Here is a 27,894-nt window from a genome sequence, read left to right as displayed (position 1 = left end):
CTTCAGATACAGAGGTGCACTGTCCATTTAGTCCACCCAATTCCTTCTTTGGGGGCTGCAAGGTGAGGTCACAGCAACATCCCTAATGTAGTCTGGGGATGTCTTCTAAAGGGGATATCTGGGCCAAAGCCTTCTGCTCCTTGGGCATACTTGTTCCCCATTCACAGGGCCACCCCGCTCTAGCAGTGAGCTCTCCATTCACAACAAGCTGCAGCATGAGGTTTCAGCTACAATACTCCCTCCCTCTCCCTTTCCTGTTGATAGTGGCCAAGGGAATGCTGGGAAATGTAGTTCTTTCTATGCTCCAGGGCTGGCTCTATAGGCAGGAAGCTAACCAAGGAACTACAGCTCCCAGGGCCCCTTATTGGTTCTCAGCTCCCAGGCTGGATCCCTGCCAGCTGCCGCCCTTGCAAATAGGCTGCCCCCAAGCACCTGCTTGCTTTGTTGGTGCCTAGAGCCACCCCTGAGTATAACCTTAAGGAAGCTTTAAAAATTTACCGAGGGTTTATTTTAAAATAGTAGCTGCTTGGGAGCTAGAGTGGGTAAATTAGTAATTTGTGTAGAACATGATACTCTTGGGGGGCAATTTTGTGTTCTTACACAATGGCTTAGGGGTTTATTATTATAATTATTATTATTTTATTGTTTTATTATTTATTCAGTATCTTTATGAAAAGATAGAAATGTTGCTTCCTAAGCAAAACAAAAACTGCATGCTGGGAAGTAGCTGAACTCATTGCCTTCAGCAAAGGGTTTACAGAGAAGAGAGAAAAAAATGGAGAGAGAAAAAGGGGACAAATGAAAGAAATGGGAAAATGAAATGAAGAAGAAAGAACTGTACCGGATAATGAAAAGCACAAAAGGCCCAATCCAACCTTCATGGAAGTCAATGAAAGTCTACCCATTAACTACAATGGGAGTTGGATCAGACCCTCAGGGAAAAAAATTGGCAACGCAAACTTTAAACTCTTGGAGGAAAATTTTAAATCAGGGACTCTCAAACTGGGGGTCAGGACCCCTCAGGGGGTTACGGGGTTATTACATGGGGGGTTGCAAGCTGTCAGCCTCCCCCCAAAACCCACTTTGCCTCCAGGATTTATAATGATGTTAAATATATTTTAAAGTTTTTTTAATTTATAACGGGTGGTTGCACTCAGAGGCTTGCTATGTGAAAGGGGTCACCAGTACAAAAGTTTGAGAACCACTGTTTTAAATAAAGAGAAACATGCACTGGATGAAATCCTGACCATGCTGAAATCAATGGGAGTTTTGCCACTAACTTGGATTAGGTCAGGATTTCACCCACTGAATTTAGTTATAGGATCTGGCCCAGGTTTGTGGTTTTTCAGAAATATTATCATCTCATAGCAGAGCATTGAGCTATATGAAATAAACTGGTGATCTCAGACCACTGCATGGTGGATAAATGTTCAGACTACAACAAAAGAACCACCATCGCAACTGGCATTCTTGCTAGCAGGTTCAACCACAAGGCCACCCAATGGGGTTTGAGCCTGAGGCTACTTGCCCATAAAGCAGAACATGTTCCACTGCTCAAGAAACCACATAAAGAATGGGCATGGAGAATGAACTACTCCTTTCTTCATTGAAGTGATTCAAATATATCCAGATTGGTTGGGTAGTTTGAAGCTTGTGCTACCTCTATCCATGTTGTACCTAGTTTCTGTGTTTATCCAAAAATATGTTTTCAGTCTGGTACCTTTTCTCAGTTCTAAATCAACTAGTAAGAAAAGACATTGTGTTATAAGTGATTAATTCTTATCTTTTTGAAATTGCAATCACTTTTGAGGCGCTTTCTGTTTTCATTGAGAAATGCTTTCACACCCTAGTGGGGAGAAAACGCTTTGGAAGGTCAAGTTCTCTAGTCTCATATTTTGGGAAATAGGTTCTTCACCCATTTCTTCACTTTTTATACCTCTTTTATTATGTTAGTTTAAGTATAGTACATGAGTATAATTCCAGCACCTAAAAAAATCTTATTTAGTCTCTGAATTTGAAATCTATTTGGTAATCTAAAAGACTTTTCCGAAAGAAGAGATCTATTGAATGTATTTAAGCATTTATAATGCATGCATCACTAGAGTAACTGAGCACCTACCAAAACTATAAAATACAAGTTATGATGACCGGCTCTGGGCTAGTTTTTCTTTTCCCGAAAACAGTTTTTGTTTGTTTGTTTGTTTAACTATTTTCTCCTCTTCCCCCTCTTTCTTCTACCTTCTCTTGCCTTGGCAGGTGTGACCCTAGAAAATTGGTTTGAATGAAATAAGAAATTGACCAGAACGTTTTCTCGACAATTTGAACTGAACCCATAGTTATTTTTAAGCTGCAAAATGTAACATTGACCTTTTTCTCTCCAAAATTATTTTTATATAGGGTGACTAGATGTCTCTGTTTACTGGAATGGCACTGGCTTGATGGGAAAGTTCTACAGTTCCAGGCGGTTTTATTGAAAATAGGGCTATACTGTTAGGAAGAAGGGTAGTGGGGGAGCAGAGGCAAAAATTGCCTACTGAGGATGGCTTCTACCTCAGCTGATCTGGAGGGCCCCCATAGAAATCTGCAAACCCCAGAAATCTGAAACCCTGCAAATTCAATGGTCCCAAACCCATTCCCTTGGAAGGAAATATTTGGCAGGAAATTCCACAGGGCTAACCTCCTGATGTTTTACTACTTGCTGCAAGAGGAGTAATCTGGCAGTTTACTTCATATACCAATCTCTATCTGATTGTAAAGTCCATGGATGAAATCCTGGCCCCCCTGGGTATGCCTACACAGCACACTAAGCCCAGGTCTGTGTGGCCTGGGCTTGTAGGTTCATGTTTCGAGGTCTGTGCTTGTATGTCCAAATTCCATTGGAAACTCAGGCCTCACAACCATGCTGGCACGTCCATACTGCACTCCGCAGACCAGTCAGAACTTCCACTACAGTGGGCATGTACTGTCATTCGTAGCCCTTTGTCCATAGTGAGTTGTGGGAGCACTTGTCTGCCTGTGCCATGGAAGTTGACCAGAAATGTTCTGTGTAGTTTTAAATCGTGAACACCTCCAGCAGAACAATTTTGTGTCTGCACACTCCCTGCAGCCAGAGCCAACATGGAGCCTGACCTGGTAGAATGTCTCTATCTCCTGCTCTCAGTTCTATTTCAGGACACAAACAGAGAATCTGCAAGATGCTGGTGGTGGACGTTTCTGGTGGCAGTTTTTGAACTGCCAAAGGCACCTCTCTGAAGGGGCTACTGACACGCCAGCTCCAAACTAGTTGATGCTGCTGATGCCTATTGTTGCTTTAGCCACAGATTCCTCCTATGTAGCCTGGTTCTTCTGGCGCATTGCCACAGAAACAGACTGGTGGGATCACATCGTCATGTGGACCTGGGATGGCCAGCAGTGGGTCCAGAACTTTAGCATGAAGAAACAGATGTTCCTGGAGGTTTGTGATCAGTTTGCTCCAACCCTCCAGCAGAAAGGCTGATTAATGACGAAATCATAAATTAAATTAATAGATTTTAAGGGCAGAAGGGACTATTGTGATAATTTGTAGTCTTACCGTCTGCATAACAAAGGCCATAGGACTTTCCTGAATTAATTCCTGTTTCAAGTCCAATAGCTATGGTTGAACTAAAACATAGCTTTAAAAAAAATTCAATATTGATTTAAAAATTACCAATGATGGAGAATCTTGGTAAGTTTTTCCAATGGTTATTTATCCTTACCATTAAAAATTTACACTTTATTTCTAGTTCTGAATGTTTTTAGCTTCAGCCTTTAGCCATTGGACTTGTTAGAACATTTGTCTACTAGATTAAAAATCCCTTTATTCTGTTACCCCTGTAGGATTTACAGACTGATCAAGTCACCTCTTAACCTTCACATTAAGCTAAACAGATTGACGTCCTTGCATATTGTACTATAAAATGTTTTTCAACCCTTTAATCAATTTTGTGGCTCTTTTCTGAACCTGCTCCAATTTTTCACCATCCTTCTTGAATTGTTGACACCAGAACTGGACACAGTATCCCAGTAGCAGTCACACCAGTGCCCAGGGTGCTGGAAATTTATTTATGGTGGGGGTGCCAAAAACCATTGAACAAAACTGTAAACCCTGTATATGATGGAAACCACTTCAAGCCAGGGGGTGCTGCTGCACCCCCAGCTTCCCTAGTTCCAGCACCTATGCCAGTGCCAAACACAGAGGTAATATAACATTTCTACTCCTACTCAATATTCCCCTGTTTATATATCCAAGGATCACTTAGCCCTTTTGACCACAGTGATGCACTTGGAGCTCATGTCCACCTTGACTCCGAAGATTTCATTATTTACCACTCCCCCAATCTTCTACACCCTTTATTAGTAATGACTTTGTTTTCTTCTAGACCATTGATGAAAATGTTAAATAGTATAGGGCCAAAAACTGATCCCTGTGGGACTCCACTAGAAAAACACCCATTCTATTCCCTATTTATAGTTACATTTTGAGACCTATCAGGTTACCCAGTTTTTAATCTATTTAATGTGCATCATGTTGATTTTGTATCCTTGTATCAAAATTATATGGCTTACAGAAGTCTAAGTATATTACATCAACTCTATAACTTTTATCAACCACACTTTGTAATTTTAAAAAATCAAATTAGTTTGACAAGATCTAGTTCCATAAATGCAGGTGGATTAGCATTACACCTCTACCCCGATATAACACGACCCGATATAACACAAATTTGGATATAACGCGGTAAAGCAGCGCTCCGGGGGGCGGGGCTGCACACTCTGGCAGATCAAAGCAAGTTCGATATAACGCGGTTTCACCTATAACGCAGTAAGATTTTTTGTCTCCCGAGGACAGCGTTATATTGGGGTAGAAGTGTACTATTATTCTCCTTTAATTCTTTAATAATCAAGGCCAGTATCAACTGTCCCATTATTTTGCTTGAGATCAGCATCAGGCTGACAGGCCCATAGTTACCCATGTCTTCCTGTTTACATTTGTGAAATATCAGCACAAGATTAGCTGTCTTTCAGTCCCCTGGAACTTTCCCAGTGCTCCAATGCTTATTGAAAATCAACCTTAATAGTCCAGAGAACTCCTCAGACAGCGCTTTTTTAGAACTCTTGGATGCAAGTTATCCAGACCTGGTGACTTAAAAAATGTGCAACTTTATTAGCTGTTGTTTAACATCCTCTTTAGTTGCTGTTGGAAGGGGAAGTATTTCATCATCAATCATCATCATCATATGACATGAATACATCTTTTGGCTTTTTTCCAAATGCAGAACAGAAATATTTATTGAACCCTTTTGCATTGTCATTGACATTTTTACCATTTCCATTTAGAAAGGGACCAATACCATTATTACAATTCCTTTTGTTCTTAATATACTTTAAAAAAAAAAACACACACACCTCCTCCTTATTGTCCTTAACTCTCCTGGCCATAGATTCCTCCTGGGGTCCTTTTGCTTCCCTTATAAATTTTCTACAATTCTTAGCTTCCTTTTTCTCATCTGTGTGTGTATATTATAAAATAACTACTTTCACTATACATAAAATAGCTACTTTCACTTCCCTTGTAAGACAGGTTGGTTTTTAACTAGCATAGACTTGTTTCTGGATTGTGTTTTTTTGGGCATGTAGTAAAATGTTCATAACCATTATGCCATTACCATTCACATTTTTCTATTTAAATTCTTTCTCCCACCTGATTTGTCTCACAATTGTTTTCAGCTTTGTGAAATTTTGTCTTTTAAAACACCTAGTATATATGCTAATAGTTTGGACTTTATTTTGTTTGTACATAAATGTAATTGAGCCATGATCTCTCTGAAATAAGCAGCCACATCATAAAGTGTTGTGCTTAACTTGATTATTTCTTGAAAACATATTTTTTATTGATTTTGTGACTCTTAGATATAAGCACCAAATAATGGATGCTTTTTAAAATAGAAAAATAACCTGGTCACTCTCTACCATACCTTCCAAAACTGGGAAATTGAAATACCTGAGTTTCCTCATTGCTGATGGGTCTCCCTCATTCCACACCAGAAACATCCTGTTTTCAAAACAAACAAACAAACCATCAACTACATTTATTTTATTAATTTATTTTTATTAATGATGAGCCCAATAATCCACCTCCTACTTTATGTGAACATGGGCAGTTGTGGCTGTCATGACTTCAAGAATCATCTTCTCTGTGTGTTTCTTTGGATTTAATCCTCCTCTGATGTCACTTTCTCTGTTGCAGTAGCTATGGCCCCATGTCGCTGCATGGATATGGCACCCACACCACATTACTTGAAGTCTATGATGAGAAATTCCCCAAAGAGCCTCAGAGTAGGCAGACCAGAGCTGTGTCTAGGGTTGCCAGGTGTCCAGTTTTGGATCAGAATGCCCAGTCGAAAAGGGACCCTGGCGGCTCCGGTCAGCACCACTGACTGGGCCGTTAAAAGTCTGGTCAGTGGTGCTACTGGGCTAAAGCATTTTGTGCATTAGAAAGTTGGCAACCCTAGCTGTGTCTGCAATCAGCAGGTTTCTAGTCAAAACTAGTGTTGCCAGCTTTGGTGATTGGATCACACATCCTATGACATTTGAAGATTTCCATAAAGCTCCAGCTCCTGGACTCAGGATTATATGAGAATGTCCACTCTCACATCACATTTTGTTTTGAAGGTACATTTCTAGCCCTCATGGGTTTGGAGAAAAGCTTGAAAACATGACTCTTACAGATGGTAAAACCCAGGTGGCGAATGAAAGCAACCTACAATGTATTGGTTCGTTGGCTTAAATATTAGGAGAGGAGGAGTACTTGTGGCACCTTAGAGACTAACAAATGTATTTGAGCATGTTGGTGTCACTAGGCATCACCCTAGGTAACTCGGGGGTGGGGGAGACCACGAGAGTCAATGAAGCCCCCCTGACTCTAGGCCAAAGTGAACCAAAGCCCCTCCATGTTAAACTTTACTAACCTCACAGGCCAGCAGCTGGAAAGCGGTAGTGATAAGGGGAACCTACATGCTTCTAGCTGAAGGACAAAATAACTTGCAGAAGGGAACATTGCAAACAAGCTACACAGCCAAGGTCATTTAATGTAACTGCTACAAAGGGAGGAAGGGGGAGGTAGGAAAGAAATGGGGGGAGGAAGGAAAGGATAAAAAGGGAAAAACTGCTTGTATCAGGGTGCTTGATTTGAGACATGCTGGACTCCTATTCAGAGCTCTTGAATAAACTGTGTCTGCTTCTCCACCCTGGCGAAGCACACCGGGCAACGAACCCCGCTGTTGCCCTCCTCTGGCCCTCTGTGCCAGCAACAAGCATAAGCTTTCGTGGGCTACAGCCCACTTCATCGGATGCATTTTTAATCTCATGATTTTCAGGGGTAAGGGGAGTGTTCATTCATGATTTTTGAGTGCTTGAGGGTGGCAATACTGGGCTCTGAGCCATAACCAGGTGGCTGTGGCTGCCTCTCAGATGCTGCCCCCTAGACTGCAGCTCACCAGCCTACAACAGGTCAGGGTCACTTAAGCCCCTCAGCAGGCAGGAAAGCACCGCAGTCAAAATCACAACGCTGGCCCTTTAAGAGGCCTTGGGCGTAGCCGGGGAGGTTCGCCCGCATCATTCCAAAGAGCAGGTAGCAGGTCACGTGAGTGTTTAGCAGCGACCGCCATGTCAGTTACCGAGGCGGAAGCGCCCACCGCAGAGGTGCCACCAGACAAAAAGCTCCTCGCGCCCCGCTATGTAGCCCATAATCCTTTGCGCGCTGTGCTTCTTCCACGGTCGCCGAGCTGCAGCTGCTCGGCTGTCGCCGGGTTGCCTCGGTCACAGTTGTCGGGAGGGGGAACCACGTGAGGTGCCACCACCAACACAGCTCCGGGCCGCTCCCGGAACTGAATGGAAGATGGGGCCGTGACGTGGCGGAGGCGGCGGAAGTGCGTGTGTGTGTTTTGGTCCGGCAGGAGGAGGCGGAAGTTGGCGGCGGCCCGGGTGAGATACGGCAGCGCCCCCGCCCCTCACCTCCTGCACCCCGCGGAGGAGCCGCCTCCCCTCACAGCCGCGGGAGCTAGAGAAGCCGCTGCGCCTCCCGCACCGCTCGCGCGCACGGCTGCCCGGCACCGCCAGGTGAGGAGACAGCGGCGGGCGGCACTGGCCGAGCTCCGCCAGCGGGGAGGGGGGTTATAGAGCCGCCCCAGGGAGCCCTCACCCGAAGGCTTCTTCTCCTGGCGCCGCCGGGCTCTGGGGCCGAACCCCGGGGCGGGGACCGTGGAGCGGCTGGTCTGTGTCTCCCCCGCCTCAAAATGGCGCCCCCGACTCTCCCACTTCCCTATATTCGGGCTGAGGCTGAGGAACAGCCGCGGGGGGATGGAAGGAGGCGGGGGCGGGCCCGTCTCCCCGCGGTCCCTCGCTTTGCGCCCCCGGTGTGGGGAGCGGCTGCTCCCCAGCTTGCTGTGTGACGCGGCCCGCGGAGGTGCTGCGTCCCCTTCCCCCACAGCTGCTGTTGGGACAGCGAGGGTGCCCTGGAGAGGCGTGGGAACTGGGAAGGGAAACCATCTGAGCGCACAGCCCTCCCCCTGCAGTTGCTCCCCGACGTAGGTCGGGGGGAAAGGGCGGAGAGGGGGTCGTTACATACTTAGCAGCGTGCACAGAGCACCTTGGGTTGATGTTGTAAAATAGCCCGTCTTCAGGAGGGGAAGCAGACTGGTAAAAAGTTAACATGAAACTTCCGTACGAGAAGGCTAGGCCTAGGAGAGAGAGAGTTAAAACACACAGCCAGGTTCTGCCATGGTCATCTTGTGCTCTCTCTTCCCTCTAAAAATCTGGATGGAGGAGAGACTGAACGATCCCTCGATTAAAATTTAACTATACCCTCCCGAGTGACATTTGAAGCAGCTCAGAAACGTCTTAGCCTGGGGGCCCTTTCAGATTTAATGGGTGGGGATAGATGAGATTTCGAGGAGATTAACAAATGTTTGAACTGCTTATGTTCTAAACCTCTTTAATGAGGTAATGAGTCCCCTTTCTAGATAACTCAAATTTGTTAATATTAACTTGAATTAAGTGATGGAAGATTTTGGTAATAGGTGACCCTTTACCTATATTGGTGCATCAGTCACACAGGAAATTGATATCAAAACAATCAATAACTCACATACATCATACATATGTAGTCACACTAGGCTTATTATCTTTAATTGGAAGGATGTAAATTTCATAGACTACCTGTGTGATTTACTTGTTTGGTATGTTCCCTCAATACTTTTCAATACAAATTGGTTGATGTATGATGTGGAAAACTAACACAAATACTGTGGTGAGGAAATTCCATATTATAGTATGCTAATTCTATTAAAGTTGCTAAGATTTTTATTTAAGGTGGATAGGAACAACAAGAAAATAAAGCTGGCAACAATATCTAGAATGGTGGGTTGTTAAAAATATGAACATAACCATGTATAATAGGTTTGTAAACCAGAATTAAAGCAGGTGATGGTCATTATTTCAAGGGGTTTATACTGGTTGTATTGTAAATAATGTCATGTTAAGTTATGAGCACTCAGTGAGCGGTAGTTATTCACTCTTGAGCTTTAACTTGCTAATACAGATAAACCATGATCATCTAAATTTCAGATTATCTGCATTTTGTCCCCAGATCCAGAATTTGTCTAGAAGCATCTTTCTTTATCCAAAATGCTAATTAACCATAAATGTGGTGGTCTTTGTGATGTCTGGCTAATCAGTATTGATCCATAACTAATTTTGAAAGAACCATGTAATTTATATACGCCTCTACCCAGATATAACGCGACCCAGTATAACACGAATTCGGATATAACGCGGTAAAGCAGCGCTCCCGAGGACAGCATTATATCGGGGTAGAGATGTAATTAAAAATTTGTGTAATATGAAATATCTGAATATTGTATATGTAAAATGAGAACTTTTTAAATTTACTAATCCATTCTGCATCAACCCCAATTTACATAAATGTGTCCCACTATACTATACTAGACTTGGGAGTGTTAGTTTTCTTAATCTCCTTACTACTTTGTATTTTTTAGATTGTCAGTGTTACTTTGATACATGATCTTTTGTATTGATGGTACTTTTTAGAATAGTAGGTCCTGTTCTTGCCAACATTTCAGCTATGCTGATGAATAGTCCTGGAGGATTTAGACTACTGGTAAGCATGAAATTAAGGATAAGTGTAAGTGTTGGCAAGACTGATTTAAACGGAATTATCTCAAATACAAGAGAGTGGCTGTAACATCCTTTTAAGACCTTTTAGAAAACTTTTTTTGTGTGAAATTGTTATAGTAATTGGTGTCACAGCACAAGTTATTTAAACAATTCATGTAATGGACTAACTTGACTCAGTATTTTATAATACAAGATAAAGCAGCATGTGTGTTTATAGACTGTTTTGGTATTTAAGGAGAGTGAGAGGGCAAACTAAAACCAGGAGTTGGCAAATTACCTGATGGGATTTACAGACGTTCTTTCCTATATATCTGATCTTTGTTCCTCTGCTGACATACTGACCTGGAGCTGCTATGGCTTAGTGTATCCTGAAAAAAAATCAGACACGAGATGGAAAAGACCTATTAAAGCATCATGTGTACCTACTATAATTCATGATGTCTCTTTCACAGTATTTTCCAACTGCCTTTTTCTTAAACTATTGGAGTAAGAAAATACAAGGTGCTTCATAACCTTACCCAGGTGGATAACTGTATTGGGGGTGAAGTGGGGGAACTAAAGAAAATGTTTAGGAAACATTTACTTTTTCTTCTTATATAGCCCATATATTTCCTTAAAATGTCTATTATTTTTTTTTTATTTAAAAGCTTGATTTGAGGTCAAAACATTAAACTGAGTTTCAATGTAGACCAAATTTTACAACTCCTTTATGATCATCCTCAAAAATCAAGTCTCTAATGGTTAAATTGAAACAAGATTTGTGAATTTCCAATTCTTCAACTAGCTTTACTTCACATATTTGCTATCCTAAAATGCACCTGCAAAATGAAAAGCTTACTTAGAATACAAATAAATAGCTTTTTTTTTTTAATAAACGTGTATTTATTTACATTGCTTTCGTGCCTAGGAGCTGTACATCTTGTTAATCAATCTGGGACATCATTACCAAGACTGCAGGATTAGGAATAGCTACAGCTACTAAAATGAGTGTCTGGAATTGATGGGAAATCATCCTGTAAATATTTGAATTTAATCTGTGTGTACTTAACAGGAAGAGGCAAGAATCCTGTTTATCTTCTATCGTGCTTTCTCTGGTTCCCAAAACTAGTATTGTACATATGAATTAAGAAAGTGGTGTACAAACGTGGCCTGAATCTCAGGAGAGATCTTGGGGCCATTTTTAAAATCCCTGTTAGGTGCTGATATGGAAATATAGCTCTTTAAAGAGATTTTGTGATGTTTTTCATTGAGAATATCAAATAGGTTGATTTTTTTAACCAATCTGAAAAATATTAATATTTCATAATTGAGTTTGAAAGCGAGTCTGTGAAAGGAATATTGAGTGTTTGAACCATCTACTAGAACAGGGGTCGGCAACCTTTCAGAAGTGGTGTGACGAGTCTTCATTTATTCACTCTAATTTAAGGTTTTGCGTGCCGGTAATACATTTTAATGTTTTTAGAAGGTCTTTTTCTATAAGTCTATACATACAATAATAGTTTAGTTATATATTAAAGTAAATAAGGTTTTTAAAATGTTTAAGAAGCTTCATTTAAAATTAAATTAAAATGCAGCTCCCTCCAGACCGGTGGCCAGGACCCGGGCAGTGTGAGTGCCACTGAAAATCAGCACGTGTGCCATAGGTTGCCTACCCCGTACTAGAAGAAATGAGGAAATACAAAAACTTAAGGCTTGACCCTTCTGCTTCAGAAAATATGATGGTTTCTACCTATGCTTAGGGAGAGTGGTGATGCTGCTGCTCTTCAACCTGAAAAACAACCAGATATGCATTAAAATGTCTGGCTTTTCAGGCTGAAAGAAGCCTTACAGTCCCCATGGGCTGGTAATAAGTGGGTGGCGTGGTTGTAGTGGGTTTTCTTATATGGCATTGTTAAATGTGTTGGTATTAGCTGGCAGCTTGGGGAAGTTTCTGTCTTCTGGAAAATAATTACTAAATGCTAGAAACATGACAAATGTAACAGCTGAAACCCAATCTGCAATATTTAGAAAACATCTCTGTTACAGAGATAATTAGGAAAAACCTCCAAGACTACAGCAACACCTCTCATTGCCAGATATTTTCCTTCATGCTCTCTGCAGACTTGTTTTGAAGTTGCAGGGGTTCCCTCTGACTTGTAGTAGCATTTTGAGTCTCCTTCAAAGACATTTATTTGGTGGTCCATCCAGCTGATAAAATATTTCTCCTATATAAGTGCCTTCCATCCATTGTATCTGAGCACGTTGGGAGTGGCCTGTCATGAATGAGGGCCACGAAAACCTATAGATTTTAAAATACTTCCAACAGCTCTGCATTTATTTTTTTTTATTTTTTTTAATACGGTGAATATTCCTCCCAACTCTGATCTGGGGTACTGTCTTGATAGCCTGTTTCAGCTAGTCTGACAGGAGCTCTATAAAGAGCAATTATATGTATAAATGGCTAGTTTGAGTGAAATAACTACATGTGGAATAATCTCTGAAGCCTTGCCACACCTACAGTCGTGCATCACATCCTTTTCCTGCTATCCAGGATGTAGCAGAGGGATAGTGAGCAAGTCCTTAGTGATGAAGTAAAGAATGTGGAATAGTTCCATTGAGTAGCAGACTTCCTTTCGGGATTTTGAGCAAATGACTTGGTCCTGAAGAGTAACCTCATGCATATGGTACAGGATTTGGCCTTTACTTGAGCCTAAAATAATGCTACAGAGTGCAGAATAGCTGGCAGAATTGAGATGTACCATGTGTGTCTCAGAAGTTTAAAAAAAAAAAAAATTGTATCTAATTGCCTGACATACTTACTGAATCATAGAATATCAGGGTTGGAAGGGACCTCAGGGGGTCATCTAGTCCAACCCCCTGCTCAAAGCAGGACCAATCCCCAACTAAATCCCCAAATGGCCCCCTCAAGGATTGAATTCACAACCCTGGGTTTAGCAGGCCAGTGCTCAAACCACTGAGCTATCCTCCCCTCCAAACTGTACTACAATGCAAACTAGAGTAATATATTCAAAAGAGAGGTCTGAAAAAATTAATATTTCAATTATTTAAACTTTTTTAAATCAGGAGTAAGGAGCCGGTATCTGACACTTTTTAACTTAAGATAAGAACTGAAGATCATATGTATGCTGACCCCACCCTGTGATTTAACTTGTTGTTTCATAGATAACTTGTGTGTCACTTTTTTGCAATATAACTAGGGAGTGATTAAATATGTTAAGTTCATCCATTGTTATGAGTTGCTTTGCAGTCTGTCCACATACATTACTTGTACATCATTCTGTTGAAACAAAGCAATAGCTATCTATAGCTGATACACAGTTCATTTACAATTTTTTTTAATTGACTTTAAGGAGAAGAAAAATCCCTAAATTGCTTTTAAATTACTAGATCCATTTCTATATCCTAAGTAAGACCAAAAGTGCATTTTAGGCTAATCGAACAGCTCATTTTCAGGAGGATTCACTCAAATTAATAATGTGATGCAACATTCTTGATCTGAATGTGTGCTTAATTGTGGTATGCAGTTTAGGGTGGTTCTGATATTACTGATATAGCTTTTTTTGTTTTTTGCCTAGTGGCAGAAATTGGGTTTCAGTGTGGGTAGGTTCTTTCCCTCCTGAGTTATTTGTAAGTAATAGGTCTATACAGCCTGCCGGAGCAAGCATCCCAGCCCAAATCAACGGACTCGGGCTTGTGGGGCTAATGCTCCAAAAATAGCTGTGTAGACAATGCACTGAGGTTGTGGCTTGGGCTCTGAAGCCCACCCCACTTCTGTAGGCTTCAGAGCTTGTGCTCCAGCCCGAGCCACAACTTCAAAGTGCTGTCTACACAACTGTTTTTAGAGTGCTAGCACAAACCTCACTAACATGAATCTATTGACCTGCAGTGGGAGACTCGCTTCTGCGGGCTGTGTAGACATACCTCGTAAGAACACAAGAGGCAATACATTTAATTCTGGGTGGGTTGTGGTGGTATAATGTGAAACCCTTTTTGATTCATCATGAGTGACTATGAGTAAGGCTGCCTGTCTGTCACGGAAGCCCCTGGGCCAGTACCAGCAGCTTGGGTGTGTGGGAGGGGGCTCAGAGCTGGGGATCGGGGTGCGGGGCAGTGTTTACTGGGGGGGGGGCGCTCTCTAGCCTCCACCAGCATGTCCCTGCATCTCCTAAGCGGAGGGGTCAGGGGCCCCGTGCGCTGCCCCCGATGCTCCCGTTTCCTGCAGTTCCCAGCCAGTGGGAGTTGCGGAGCCGGCGTTTGTGGCAGGAGCCGTGCGCGGAGCCACCCTGGCTGCCCCTCCTCCTAGGAGCTGCAGGGATATGCTGGTTGGAGCCGGGTAGGGAGCCTGCCAACCCCACCATCCTCCCAGCACCCGCGGCACCCCTGGACCACAGCCCGGCACCCAGGTTTTAGTTAAGGGTATATAATAAAAGTCATGTTTACTGCCTGTGACCTGTCCATGACTCTTACTAAAAATACCCGTGACTAAAACATATCCTTAACTATGAGAATTGACAGAATATAACAGTTACTACAGTGCAGGCCTGTGTATGAAGGATTGGAATGTTTTGGCAGCAGGACCTTTGGTGTGCTATGTTAGGTAGGTGCAGTGACAACTTCATTATAAAAGGATTCAGATATTGATCTGTATTACCATGTAAAGGACCAGAATTCACATTCTGCTCAGTCTCACTTCCTGGTCTGGAATCACTGGGGAAGGGATGCTAATGTTTATCAATTGCTGTGCTGGTCAAAGCGCATTGTTATGGAGTCTTGTGTGATTTCATGGATGTAAGATAGGTGGGAGGGTAAAACTAGTGGTGTAGGATTCAGAAGGCATCTGCCAGCAGACTGGGGAAGGGAGATTATTGTTTTAGGTGCTTTTAGCTGCAGTGTGAATTTAAATCCACAAAAGAGAAGCTATAAAGTTAAGTGAAGGCTAAACGTGTGTTAGGCATGCCATGGATGGGTAGCGAACTGGGCAGCTCAGAAACGGTAATGAATGTAGAACTTGGCCATTGGTTTGAATCTGGACCAGGTTGGTAATGACTGAAAATGTTGCTGGATTCAAATGTACTTGCTTTACTTTAGACTAGGGGTTCTCAAACTTCATTGCATCATGACCCCCTTCTGACAAAAAAAATTACTACACGACCCTGGGCAGGGGGGCCAAAGCCTGAGGCCCACCACCCCAGGCTGAAGCCCTCAGGCTTCAGCAGTGGGGGTCGAGCATTGGCCTCAGCCCTGGGCCCCACCAAGTCTAACGCCAGCCTTGGTGACACCATTAAAACGGGGTTGCGACCCACTTTGGGGTCCTGACCCACAGTTTGAGAACCGCTGCTTTAGACAAGTACAGTCTTATTGTCAGACAATTCAGTGCCCTTTCTTATTATGTTTGCCATGCATACACTAAGGTTATATCAACCTGTTAAAAATGCATTTATTTTTAGTGTAAACTAACATGCCCCACAAGCCTGAGTCTGTTGATTCGGGCTGGGGTGCTCACTCTGGTAGGCTGTATAGACATATTACCGTATATACTTGATCATAAGCTGGTTCATTTATAAGCCGACAACTGCCCTCCTCCCCCCCCCCCCCCCCCCCCCCAAGATGGATAAGTAAAAATGGAAAATTTTTATAACCCATTCATAAGCCGACCCTATAATTCAGGGGTCAGAAAACTTTGGCTCTCGGGCCATCAGGATAAGCTGCTGGTGGTCTGAGATGGTTTGTTTACCTTGAGCGTCCACAGGCACGGAGGTAAACCTAAGTAAACCAAGTGTCCCGGCGCGTCGGCTGCTTACCCTGACGGGCCAGGACAGCAACTGGTGGGGAAATTTTTTGGGGGGGAGAAGCTGGGAGTCAGGGGAGTAACCCCTGTGACCACCCCCCACATGACCCCACCCCTAGCCCGGGACCCCCATACTCTCCCCATCCCATCCCATCCCACCTTATCTGGGGAGGGTCAGGGGAAGATGTTTCTGACCTGACTGGAGCTGCTCCGGCAGGCTGGGCGGTGCGGCCGCAGCCTGCTCTGGGCAGCGGGGCCAAACAGCACGGGTACAGCCTGCCAGCCCTATCGCTGCAGCTGCTTTGGAGGCTTGGGGGAGAGCAGCGTGGCCAGAAGTGGAGAGACTCTGGCCCTGCCTCTTCCTTTCTGTCTCTGCTGGCTGTGCTGTCTCTCCTTGCTCCCTCTGTTGGGAGGAGGGGCTGTGTCCCACCTCTCCCTCTCTATACCCGTTCATAAGCCGACCCCCGTCTCTGGTGCTTCTCTTTTTTACTAAAAAAAATTTGGCTTCTGAACGAGTATATACGGTAATCACAAACAACTCAGGGGGGAAAGAACCTAGGTAGATATGGCAAGCTGTAATTTTGTGTATTAACAATAAACACAGGAATACTGTCCTTTACCTGATGAGAGAATGGAGTGGGCAGTATAGACATCTCTCTCCCATGGGGTCTTCCGACATTCACTTTTAGAATGTAATTGGGAAGGGCTAGACTAAGTGTTGCACCACTCTTCCTGCGGGCACTGTTTTCCTGGAAAAACGCTGCTTAATCTAAACTATTAAAGTAGTTAAGAAAAACAGATTTCTGTTCTCAAACTTCCCTATGTTTGTTTTTGGGTTTTTTTAATAAAAACTTCGAAAGTGAGACTAGTTATTAAAAAAATCTCCAGAGACTAAAGTGCTCCATCAGGAAATCAGGTGAAGCATGGGCAGAGGCTGAGCAAGCTACCTCACACTGTTGAACCAGTGTGTTTTTAATTTTTGTCTGAAAAGACCACTTCCAAATTGATTGTGGCTCGTCTAGTCTCTGATCTTTGACCTATCTGCAGATACTACTAACAAAGGGTTCCAGTTGTGGTTTGTTTTATGTGAACACCTGTATGCTACATCCTGGATTGAGACTAACAATTCATTTTACATAAGACACCAGACAATCATCAAATGGTGATGATTTGGGGTTCCTATTGACCTAAATGTGAAAGGCTCCGTATCAGATTACCAGTCCCTAAGCTCCTCCAAGAATGTATGTTAAATCAGAGAAGCTGTTCAAATCAGGGGTCACATTCACTTTTGAATGTATGCTTTTTCTATTTGAAGAAATTGCAGTTCACATGCATTATAAGGATAAACTGTAGAAAACTACCATACATTAATTAAATTTGAAATGCTGGTGTAATTGAGTTTTCCAGTAATTCTTCATCCTAATTAAACCCTTCCATTTATTTTTTACTAATTCTGACTTGAGTAGTCAAGAATTGCTTGGCATCAGCAAAATCATGAAAGAGGAACTTTTGATTATTAAGATGTTCTTAACATGACAGGAAATGGAATGGAAATATGCAGGTCTGGATCTGTTGCACTCTTAAATATTAGCCTGAGATACACAATGTGAACTGAAGTCTCATAGGGAACACAGAAAATGCAGGGTAATAGGTCAAGTGACTAGCATTTTTGGTATCCAGTTTGAGACCTTATAGGGGAAGGGGCCTGATTTCAGAAAACCCTGAGTAACCCTTTGCTGAAAATTGGCCTTTTAAAGTTACTCAGGTGTATATCCAAAATCTCTAGTACTTTTTAATATCAATGGCAAAGACTTTCACAATAGTATATAATAAAAATGTCTTAGAGATGTGCTGGTAGAATTCAGTGGCTTATTTCACCTAAAACAATGAAAATAACTGTGTTCTCAGAAAGCCCTGGACCCTTAATTGGATGATTACTAGAATTAGTTTCATATAATTATGTTACAGTTGTGACTCTAATAGCATATACTTTTTTGATAAACAGGTTGCTACAAGCAGTAAGAACATCGCGGTTCACATCCTGAATTCTTTTCTCTCAAGAATTTGAAACAAGGGACTTCTTTCTAAATTGGACATGGCTAATCGAGGAGCAACAAGACCCAATGGGCCAAATGCTGGGAATAAAATATGCCAGTTCAAACTAGTACTTCTGGGAGAGTCTGCAGTTGGAAAATCAAGTTTGGTGCTTCGTTTTGTAAAAGGCCAGTTTCATGAGTTTCAAGAGAGCACCATTGGAGGTGAGAAATAGTGTTACATTTTCTCTAGCTTTGTATTGAGTATATACCCTCTCTGCCAATGACTGTCTTCATAAATGTAATGTGATACCCTGTGGTAAGCCATCTGCAGTAGTGATCAAATCTGGGACCTCTGGATCTTAAAGCATGAGTCTCTACTGCCTGGGCTAAAAGATTAGTGCTGTTATTTCAAGGCTGTTGCAGACTTGTAAACCTATATGTGCTGCTTGGTGGGGACAGAGTGGCACAATGTAAGTTTGGGTAGTCAGTTTTTAAAACTGTAGTTGGTGTCTGGTAATTCTTTAAGGCGATATATAGCTATTCTAACAATTCACATTTATTACATACAGTTAAGCTGCTTAGCAAGATGAAGAGCCTTGGTTGCTGTACAGCAAAACACACAACTTTTTGCAAACTTCTTACCCCTCAAACAGCCTGGCTTTGATTGTAAAGGAAGACACTCGCTGTATTTGTATTTTTCAATTTTCTTTAGGATTATATGTGCTTTCTTCTCCACCCCCACCTGACTGCAATCAAAGCTGACTCTTGGTTACTAGGCGGGGAAACAAGGATTTTATAATAGTCTGAGTGGATTTTACTTTTCCCCATGAAACAGTTTTTTCTGCACCACCTACAATGAAGCAGCTGCATATGGTCTCTGAACTGTACTCCTCCTTTGGCTAAATCTGAATAACTTCTTCCAAGACTGAAGTGATTCTCCACAATCACTTATTTGCACATAGACTGATGTAAGCTGTGCCCTCAGATCCGTAACATCTCTGTAGTACACCCTGTCCCTGCTGCTCCAGTGTGTGAATCTAATCTACATTTTGATGCTTCTATAGATGAGTTGGGTTTCACACACACATTAAAGACTGACAGAGCTGACAAAAGTAAGAAAATTCCAAATTAAATCTTACTACATCTGTTTATTGCTCTGTGTTTAGTTATTGTAGGTTCTGTGAGTCTGAGACTGTTTACCTCTGATCTCTTTAAGAGTCCGACATAAGTGGGTTTCTGTTTGCTGTTCCAGAAGTCTGGTATGTTTTTATTGACGTGTATGTCTGGCATCTAGAATTGCTGATGTGAAAGATTTTGTATAATAAACAATTATCTTAGCTGTTTGCTTTTGATAGTGTAACAAAGGTCCCAAGGACAGTTATACGGAAGCAAATTCCTAGTTCATGTACACAAACACACACCTCCCTCCACCCCGACCCTGTTACACATGAAGAGTTCAGTGGTCTTTGAATCTTATAGTTGCACTTTTACATTTACCCCGGTTGGTTTCAGTTTTACTCACCTAACAAGAATGAAAGAATACTTGAAAACAGCATTGAAATTAGGAACAAGAAGCCACAGAAGTGCAAACTGAGACATAAACTATACTAAATAGTGGATATTAACATATGCCTCTTTACTGTATTAAGTAGAGGGAGAAAAATGTATACTTTACATAGTCCAGCTGGGAATGTTACTGGATGCAAGTTACAGGATTCAAAAAACAGCCTGTTACTGTGTAGTCTTAGTATGTTTAAATTATAGTTTTGTTGCTGTTTGTTTACAGAAAGGCCTTTAAACAAAGGGGAGCTTATGTGCACTATGAAGCTGAATAATGGCACTCGTAAAAGAAAATGCAGTTAGATGGAGTAGGCACATTGACAGTGTAGTGCTGTTGTGTAGAAGACCTACATTCAAAAATAACGTTAGAGCTTTCTCTCCACAGTCTACTGGAGCAAGTCTACTGTGAGTTAGGGGGAAGTATGACTTCTAAGAAGAATGATAATCTTTAGATAATTAACATAGTTGTATTAACATTGGACTTATGAGGCAGCAAATTTCATTCACCTGGCTATAGAAGATGCAAGAAGCTTGCATTTTCATAATGGCTTTGGGTACATCGACGCCACAATAAAAGATGTGCAGCATGGCCACTACTGGCCTGGATCAGCTGACTTGGGCTGGTGGAGCTTGGGCTGCAGGGCTATAAAATTGCAGTGTGGGCTCTGGCTAGAGCCTGAGCTCTGAGACCCTGCAAGGGGGAGGGTCTTAGAGCCTGGGCTCTAGCCTGACTCCAAATGTCTATGCTGCAGTCTTACAGCTCCACGAGCCAGAGTCAGCTGACCTGGGCTCTGAGACTCAGTGCTGTGGGTTTTTTATCGTATTGTGGACAAACCCTTAGCAGGCTCTGCATCCATTCTGACCCCTACAACAAGACTACTCAATCAGTTCACTTCAGCTTTACAGCCTTTCATGATGGTGACAAACCTGCTTTTTGGTATACCAGTGTCCTCTATCGCAGTTGAAATTGTTGTATGTAGCTCCTCCTGAGAGTGGAAATGATGAAAAGTGATGGTATCGTGGTTCAGAGGTGTTCAGTCATTTACGAAGTGAAAAATGTGTCTAATGCACTTCTTACAAGGGGCTATTTATTGATGAACTGTTCTGTTTGTTTCTAGTTCCCAGGTGCCTAAGACTGAACCAAGTATCATACACTGTTTTCAGAATCAGAGCTACAGTAGTTTGCTGGAATGTAGAGAATAGTACAAAACTGTATATAGGAATGAACTAACGATGTACAGTGTGATAGAATATATCATTAATGTTGGTCTGTCGTGCCTTCTAGTGCATCAGAGTGAAACACTTTTGGAAGACTGAGTGCTGATTGTTTTGTGACAACTCCATTTCAATATTGTAAAACTAAAGTTAACTTATTGGATTTTCTTCCCATACCAATTGTCCTTTCATGCCTTAATTACTACAAGGGGACGCAGGTTGTCTTAATAATTTCATTTTGTGCTGTTGAAGCAGTATAAGACTGCTCCTAATATCCTCTTCCAACCTATTGTATTTTACCAACTGATGATGCATTCTGCTAAGGAAACTCAGATGTCGTATAACTGTGTGTACATAAATGAATATGAATGTGTAAAAACATAACTATAGACCTTTGATTTCAGCTTTTCTATCTTTTTGTAGCTGCTTTTCTAACCCAGACTGTGTGTCTTGATGACACAACAGTAAAATTTGAAATTTGGGATACAGCTGGTCAAGAACGATACCACAGTTTAGCACCAATGTACTACAGAGGAGCACAAGCAGCTATAGTTGTATATGACATTACAAATGAGGTAAGTACAATATATAGAGAAGGGGGGCAGCTGTGGGCTAATGGAACCAGCATGGGAGTTGAGACCTGATTCCTTTTCCTCATTCTTCCATTAATTTATGTGAATTTGAGCAGGTAATTTAATGTTTTATTTACTACTATTACAAGTAACTGAAAACTTCTAACTGAAAAGTTAGCAAAAAACATTTTTTTTTTCTCGTGTGCATTTGACAGCACTTTATTTTATCATTTTCACTGGTCTGTAAATGGTAAGTCAGTTACTCCTGTTTGTCACTTTCATACAAATAGGAAAATGTGATTTTTTTTTTTTTTTTTTTTTTTTTTTTTTAATTAAAAAAAAAACACAAATTGACAAGAGGACTTGGCAGGCTTAGCATTTAAAAACTGCTTTTATCTTTTACTGAAGAAAAGTGAGGCTTTATAATACTCTCCAGACACCCTCTTTAGATATACAATGAGCTCATATCATAATCTCTTTGCTGCTGTGTAACCATACCAGTTATAGGATGCACAAAGTGTGTTGTGGCCACCCAGGAGCTAGACCAATCACAAACGGAGGAATTAAAGGAGAATATTTTCCCTTCCACTGAATGTTTAAATAAAAATAATTCAAAATGCTATTGCCTACAGCAAAAATTACTTTTCTTTCTAAGTATGGAAGTGTATCCCATCACAATAGGTTGGACTGTATCATATGTACTAATATAACAAAAACCCACAATACATTAGTAGGCTATTGGTGCCTGTTTCTGCAGTGTGAGGTCAGAGACAAAGTACTTCACATCACCCAAGGAATGAAGCCATAGGCAACACATTTCACTTTGATTTGGCTTTTACTATTGAAGTATGGCTCCTAATTTTTACATTTCATTATCTTAAAAATTCTTTAAAAGAGGTTTTCAAGTTTTTATGCAATTTATCCTTTCACTGTGAAAATTACTAGCTACTGAGAGGATGGAAGAAATTAATGTAGAAGAGTACTCTTTTTGGAGATACATGATTTTTTTTAAATTATTTTAAAACTCTTTTTAAAAAAGTTAATCATTTGGGTTTTTCTCCTTCCCATTTCCAGGGGCCTCTGATTCCATTTATTCAGAAGCTTTTGGCCTAATGGCCTTGGCTTATTTTCCAACAGAGAGAGCACATTGGAAAACATAAATATAATGACTTGGATTTTGCTTGTAGCTATAAATAAGACTATAACTGAAAAATTGCAAAAAGAAATTTAAGGTCTAATCCTGAGGTCCTCACTCAGTTTTTATCCAGTCCTTAGGCAAACTACCCATTGTCATCAGTGGGATTTTCTTGACGAAGACTGGGAGAAAATGGGTAAGGACTTCAGGACTTGGCCCACTGTGGTTGAGTGTCTTGAGACCCTTTTCAGCACTTTCAGGGAAGAGAATAGTTTAAAATTATCACTCTTCTCTTCCAGTGTTTGCTCTGTTTTCACTCTAGCCAAGAGTCATTTTGGTCACTTTTTCATCCATTTAACGTAATTGATAAAGGGGATCTTAATTTTTCAGTAATGTGGTCCCAACTATGCACCTTTGGGAATTAAAGAAGTGAGGTTTCATTAAAAAGGCCCAGTCAGCCAGTTGGAATGTAGCTTTGGAGAATGAATACACTGATAGGTTTCTTGCTCACAGGACAGATAAGATAAATTTGGGTAGTAGGGACAAAAGGACAATAGAACTGAGTTTCTTTATTTTTCAATCATTAACAGGAGTCCTTTGCAAGAGCAAAAAATTGGGTCAAAGAACTTCAGCGGCAAGCAAGTCCTAATATTGTAATAGCTTTAGCAGGAAACAAAGCTGATCTAGCTAATAAAAGAGCTGTGGATTTCCAGGTACGTCATACATATTTTTTATTCACAAGAAATAGTGTGTTTTTGTTGGACTGCTAGTCTGTAATAGAAATCGCCTCAGAAGGGATCATACTATTTTCTGATGATTAATCCTTCATTGTAGGATTGCACATGTAATAGAATTCTGTTGATAATTGTAAACATGAATTTATAGTATATCTGAAAATATTATTTTCTAGGGAGAATTTTTTGAGGGGTGAGGGGTATAAATGTGATACGAAGTGACAGCTGTCCGAAAAGAGAGAGTTTCTAATTAAATTTTACTTAAAGGTACAGCTAACTTTTTTCCCCCAGATATGTCAGATCTATCAGTAAATTGAATTTGTATTCTGAGAAACTGCTTTTTCCTGTATGCCTCCCTAACAGTTATTAGGGACGACTTCACTAACAATAGTTAATCAATCTTAGGGGTAGGTGTGGTTCTGAACACAGGCCATTCTCAGTGAGAATTTTGGAATTCACTTGTTGACATTCAGGATATGATGCACAGCTGATCTGGCTACTTTATGGCCTGGTCTGAGCAATGTAAATTGAGTGAGTTAAGTTTTAGCTGACTTTTTGACTGTGTTCTTGCTATTTTTTTGCTTTTTTAAAACTGATGTACCTGTGCCCAGAGGCTTTTGGTGGTTCATTTAATAAAAAATATCTTAATAAAACCAAATCAAAGTACAGAAAAAGCCCCAAAGCCAATCAGTGGCAAACTATGACTGTAGGCTTGCTTATGACCCAATAGAACTCAGACTTCTATATTTGTTTTCATATTCTGTAATCTTAGGATCATCTTTGGCCATGAACTTTCCTTTTTCTCTAACATCATATTTGCCCACAAATGTGTTTTGACTTATCTAGAACATTGCTGTGTATGCCAGTACCTTAGTTCCATCTGAGTTCCTTTCCCATGTCTTAATCTCCATATATTGACTCTTGATTCCTTTCTCAGTGACTTTTAAAGTATCTGCTCTCTAGAATTCAACACATTCACTTTTACCTTCCCTGATTTCTCACTCTATTTCTTGACATTTGTAAATTATTAACTGTTTAATTGTGTTAGAATAACTTTGTAAAGTGTTTAGAAATACTTTTTGTACAAAAGATAGTATGGAAAATGGTGATTGTTACATGTATACTTGGAATTTGTTATCCCTAGAATTGCATAGGACAGAATTTAATTGCCAGGTTTTTGGACCAAATATAAATAACTTTTTAATGATCAATAGCACTTAAAAAAAAAAAAATGGCTAAAATGGATACATACGTTCCTTGGGGGCTTGGCTTTCAGTTTTTATCTTTGCAACACACCTTAGGGGTCTGTGTACATGGTGTAACTATATTTGGAATGATAACTTGTATAGGTATATCATTGCAAATTTCACTATCTCTGTAATAACTAATGTAACATAGCATATGGTTAGCAAACGATGCTGCTTAGTAATGAAAGTGAGGGCATGGCTACACTAGAGAGTTTACAGCAGCGTAGCTGCAAGCTCTCTAATGTAGCCACTCTAAGCCAATGGGCTAAACCAGGGGTTCTCAAACTGGGGCTCAGGACCCCTCAGAGGGTCGCATGGTTATTACAGGGGGGGTCAAGAGCTGTCAGCCCCCACCCTAAACCCTGCTTTGCTTCCAGCATTTATAATGGTGTTAAATATATAAAAAGTGTTTTTAATGTATAAGAGGCGTCGCACTCAGAGTCTTGCTATGTGAAAGGGGGTCACCAGTACCAAAGTTTGAGAACCACTGGGCCAAACCATCGGCTTAACCACTCCAGCCCCCGTGAGTGACAATGGCTATGTCGGCAGAAGGCAGAAGAAGCCGCCTGCCCGCCCCCCCCCCCGGCTGATATAGCACGGTCCACACCGGTGTTTATGTCAGCATAATTTATGTCACTCGGGGTGTGGTTTATTCACACCCTTGAGCAACATAAATTATTTTAACATAAGCTGTAGGGTAGACATAGCCTTAGTGATGTAGTTTGCTCTTCACAATTATATTTTCACCTGTCTTCGTGCCAGGGCCGGCTCTAGGTTTTTTGCTGCCCCAAGCAAAAAAAATGTTGGACTCCCCCTTCCCCCGCCCCATTCCTGGCTGTAAGGTGAGGTCACAGCAGCATCCCTGATGCAGTCTGGGAAAGTTTTCTAAAGGGGATATCTGGGCCAAAGCCTTCTGCTCCGTGGGCATACTTGTTCCCCATTCACAGGGCCACCCCGCTCTAGCAGTGAGCTCTCCATTCATAGCAAGCTGCAGCATGAGGTTTCAGCTACAATACTCCCTCCCCCTCCCTTTCCTGTTGATAGCGGCCAAGGGAATGCTGGGAAATGTAGTTCTTTCCCTGCTCCAGGGCTGGCTCTATAGACAGGAAGCTATCCAAGGAACTACAGCTCCCAGGGCCCCCTGTTGGTTCTCGGCTCCCAGGCTGGATCCCTGCCGGCTACTGCCCCTGCAAATGGGCTGCCCCAAGCACCTGCTTGCTTTGCTGGTGCTTAGAGCCGCCCCTGCTTCGTGCAGAACTTCTATTGAGTTAAAAGGGAGTTCTACATGTGGAATGAATAAAATGTATGTGATTGAAAGGGAGATTTGAGTTCCCAGTTAGAGGCTGGGAGCTATAATACTGGCCAGTAGGTGGTGGCACTAAAGGAGAGACTTTTAGAATAAAGAAATGGTAGAGTTCACATTTGAAATTCAGGCTAACAAAAATTAAAGGGTGGTATTGAATACTATTGTCCTGTCATGTTTGTTATAATAGTGAACTCTTTCAGAGTGACATATTTGTTTCGATAATCTGTCTTCAAAGGCAGATAGATTTAGAGGATCTCCAGAAATTGCCTCTTTCCCTGTGTGCTATTGAAACGCACGTGGGCTGCTAGGACAACTCAGCTATCAGCTTAGAACTTAGCTTTCGGAGGTCAGTGTTAGTTGTAGGCCCCACCTTTTGGAACTTGGTTCCCCTTACTATCAAAGCCAGAGTTTCAGTCAAGGAATTTATTTTAATTTTTTTATTTGTTTAGGCTTTTGTTTATGGATATTTTAGGCCAACCAAAAAGTGTAGGAATTTCCTAAGATTTGAATTCTGTATGGTTTTTAATTACTGTAGGAGACCAGTGTAGACGTTTATTACAGATGCTGTATAATACCTAGAACATCAGGCTGATGAAGTTTCAGTGAGCATTCTTTCATACAGATGATGTGCTATGTATTTTATCACTACTGACCAAGGGACTTAAGTATTAAGTTGCATAATTAAAAACAAACTAAAATTCTTATTATAATATGTAACTTATAGGAAGCGCAGTCTTATGCAGAGGACAACAGTTTATTGTTTATGGAGACATCGGCTAAAACATCAATGAATGTTAATGAAATATTCATGGCAATCGGTAAGTATTTTTAAATGGAAGCTACCTTTTCAGGCAACTGGTTTGTATGTAGTCCTTTTCTGAAGTTCATTCTATCCTAGCCTCTGAGTGGAATATTACCCAACTTTTCCCTCCTTGTTAATTGGATTTCCCTCTCTGTGGTAGTCTTCATAAAAGATGTTAGAGAAGCAGTCCTTTTTAATGTTCTAAACCTCAATCACTTAAGAACAATCTGGCTCTGGCCTCATCCCATGCACCAAGCATATCCCCTCATACTGTCAGAGAACAAGAATCTTTGCATCACTTCTGAACCCAAAACTTCCGTTTAGCAAGTTCAACTTGCTAAACAGTGTGGTGGTTTAGGGTCAATGGTCCATTTTGTCTGAGCTTCTAACAGAATGACCAAAGAAACACACTTTACTATATATCAAAATATATTTATCTTGTGATGCAGATAAGTAGGAAATGTTTGACTTGCAAAATTTTTGCTTTTAGGGAAAGGCTTGGAATTCTTTTAAAACAATCTAAAGGTGTGCAAGTGAAAAGGATATTGATACACTCTATACCAGTGGTTCTCAAAGCCGGTCTGCTGCTTGTTCAGAGAAAGCCCCTGGCGGGCCGGGCCGGTTTTTTACCTGCCGCGTCCGCCGGTTCGGCCAATCGCGGCTCCCGCTGGCCGTGGTTCACCGCTCCAGGCCAATGGGGGCTGCAGGAAGTGGCACAGGCCAAGGGATGTGCTGTCCGCCCTTCCCGCAGCCCCCATTGGCCTGGAGCAGCGAACCGTGGCCAGTGGGAGCTGTGATGGGCTGAACCTGTGGACGCAGCAGGTAAACAAACCAGCCCGGCCTGCCAGGGGCTTTCTCTGAACAAGCGGCGGACCGGCTTTGAAAACCACTGCTCTATACGATTCTAAGCTCTTTGAGGCCGGAGTTGTGCCGCGTTCATGTAGAGTCTAGAACTTTTTGTAGGCTTTACCAAAGATAAATAATGATTATAATTGAGATTAAAAAAAAAAATCAAATCATTTTTCAAAGGAGCATGGGGAGCAATGTTTTTATAAATCTTGAGTTGAAATGTGCAGAATGCTTCAATTTTGTGAACACTTTTCATGGAGACTCTAAATCGGGTTCTCAACAAATTTTTTGGTGGCCTCAGAGTGCGGCCACCAACTCTTGCTTGTGGCTGCTCTGACAATTTTTCCTAAAATACTTAATTAACTTAAACAAATAAATATGCACAGATATATGTCCAAATCATTGTAATCTATCTATGTAGGGTTTTTTTTGTTT

The 27,894-nt window shown here is 41.5% G+C and overlaps 1 protein-coding gene across 1 annotated transcript in view; it reads left to right on the top strand.

The window, feature by feature from the left end:
- The first annotated feature begins 7,949 nt into the window (after positions 1–7,949).
- The window catches only part of RAB5A (RAB5A, member RAS oncogene family), a 25,804-nt gene continuing 5,859 nt past the window's right edge, over positions 7,950–27,894 (top strand). Inside the window, exons 1-5 of the mRNA XM_054019997.1 lie at positions 7,950–8,139; positions 18,009–18,261; positions 21,238–21,389; positions 23,112–23,234; positions 26,533–26,626. Of these exons, the coding sequence (XP_053875972.1) occupies positions 18,099–18,261; positions 21,238–21,389; positions 23,112–23,234; positions 26,533–26,626 (532 nt within the window). The 5' untranslated portion in view covers positions 7,950–8,139; positions 18,009–18,098. The remainder of the gene's footprint in view (positions 8,140–18,008; positions 18,262–21,237; positions 21,390–23,111; positions 23,235–26,532; positions 26,627–27,894) is intronic.

This window comes from Malaclemys terrapin, chromosome 2 (assembly GCF_027887155.1).
Source record: "Malaclemys terrapin pileata isolate rMalTer1 chromosome 2, rMalTer1.hap1, whole genome shotgun sequence".
Lineage (NCBI taxonomy): Eukaryota > Metazoa > Chordata > Testudines > Emydidae > Malaclemys > Malaclemys terrapin.
This window is presented reverse-complemented; position numbering and strand designations above follow the sequence as displayed.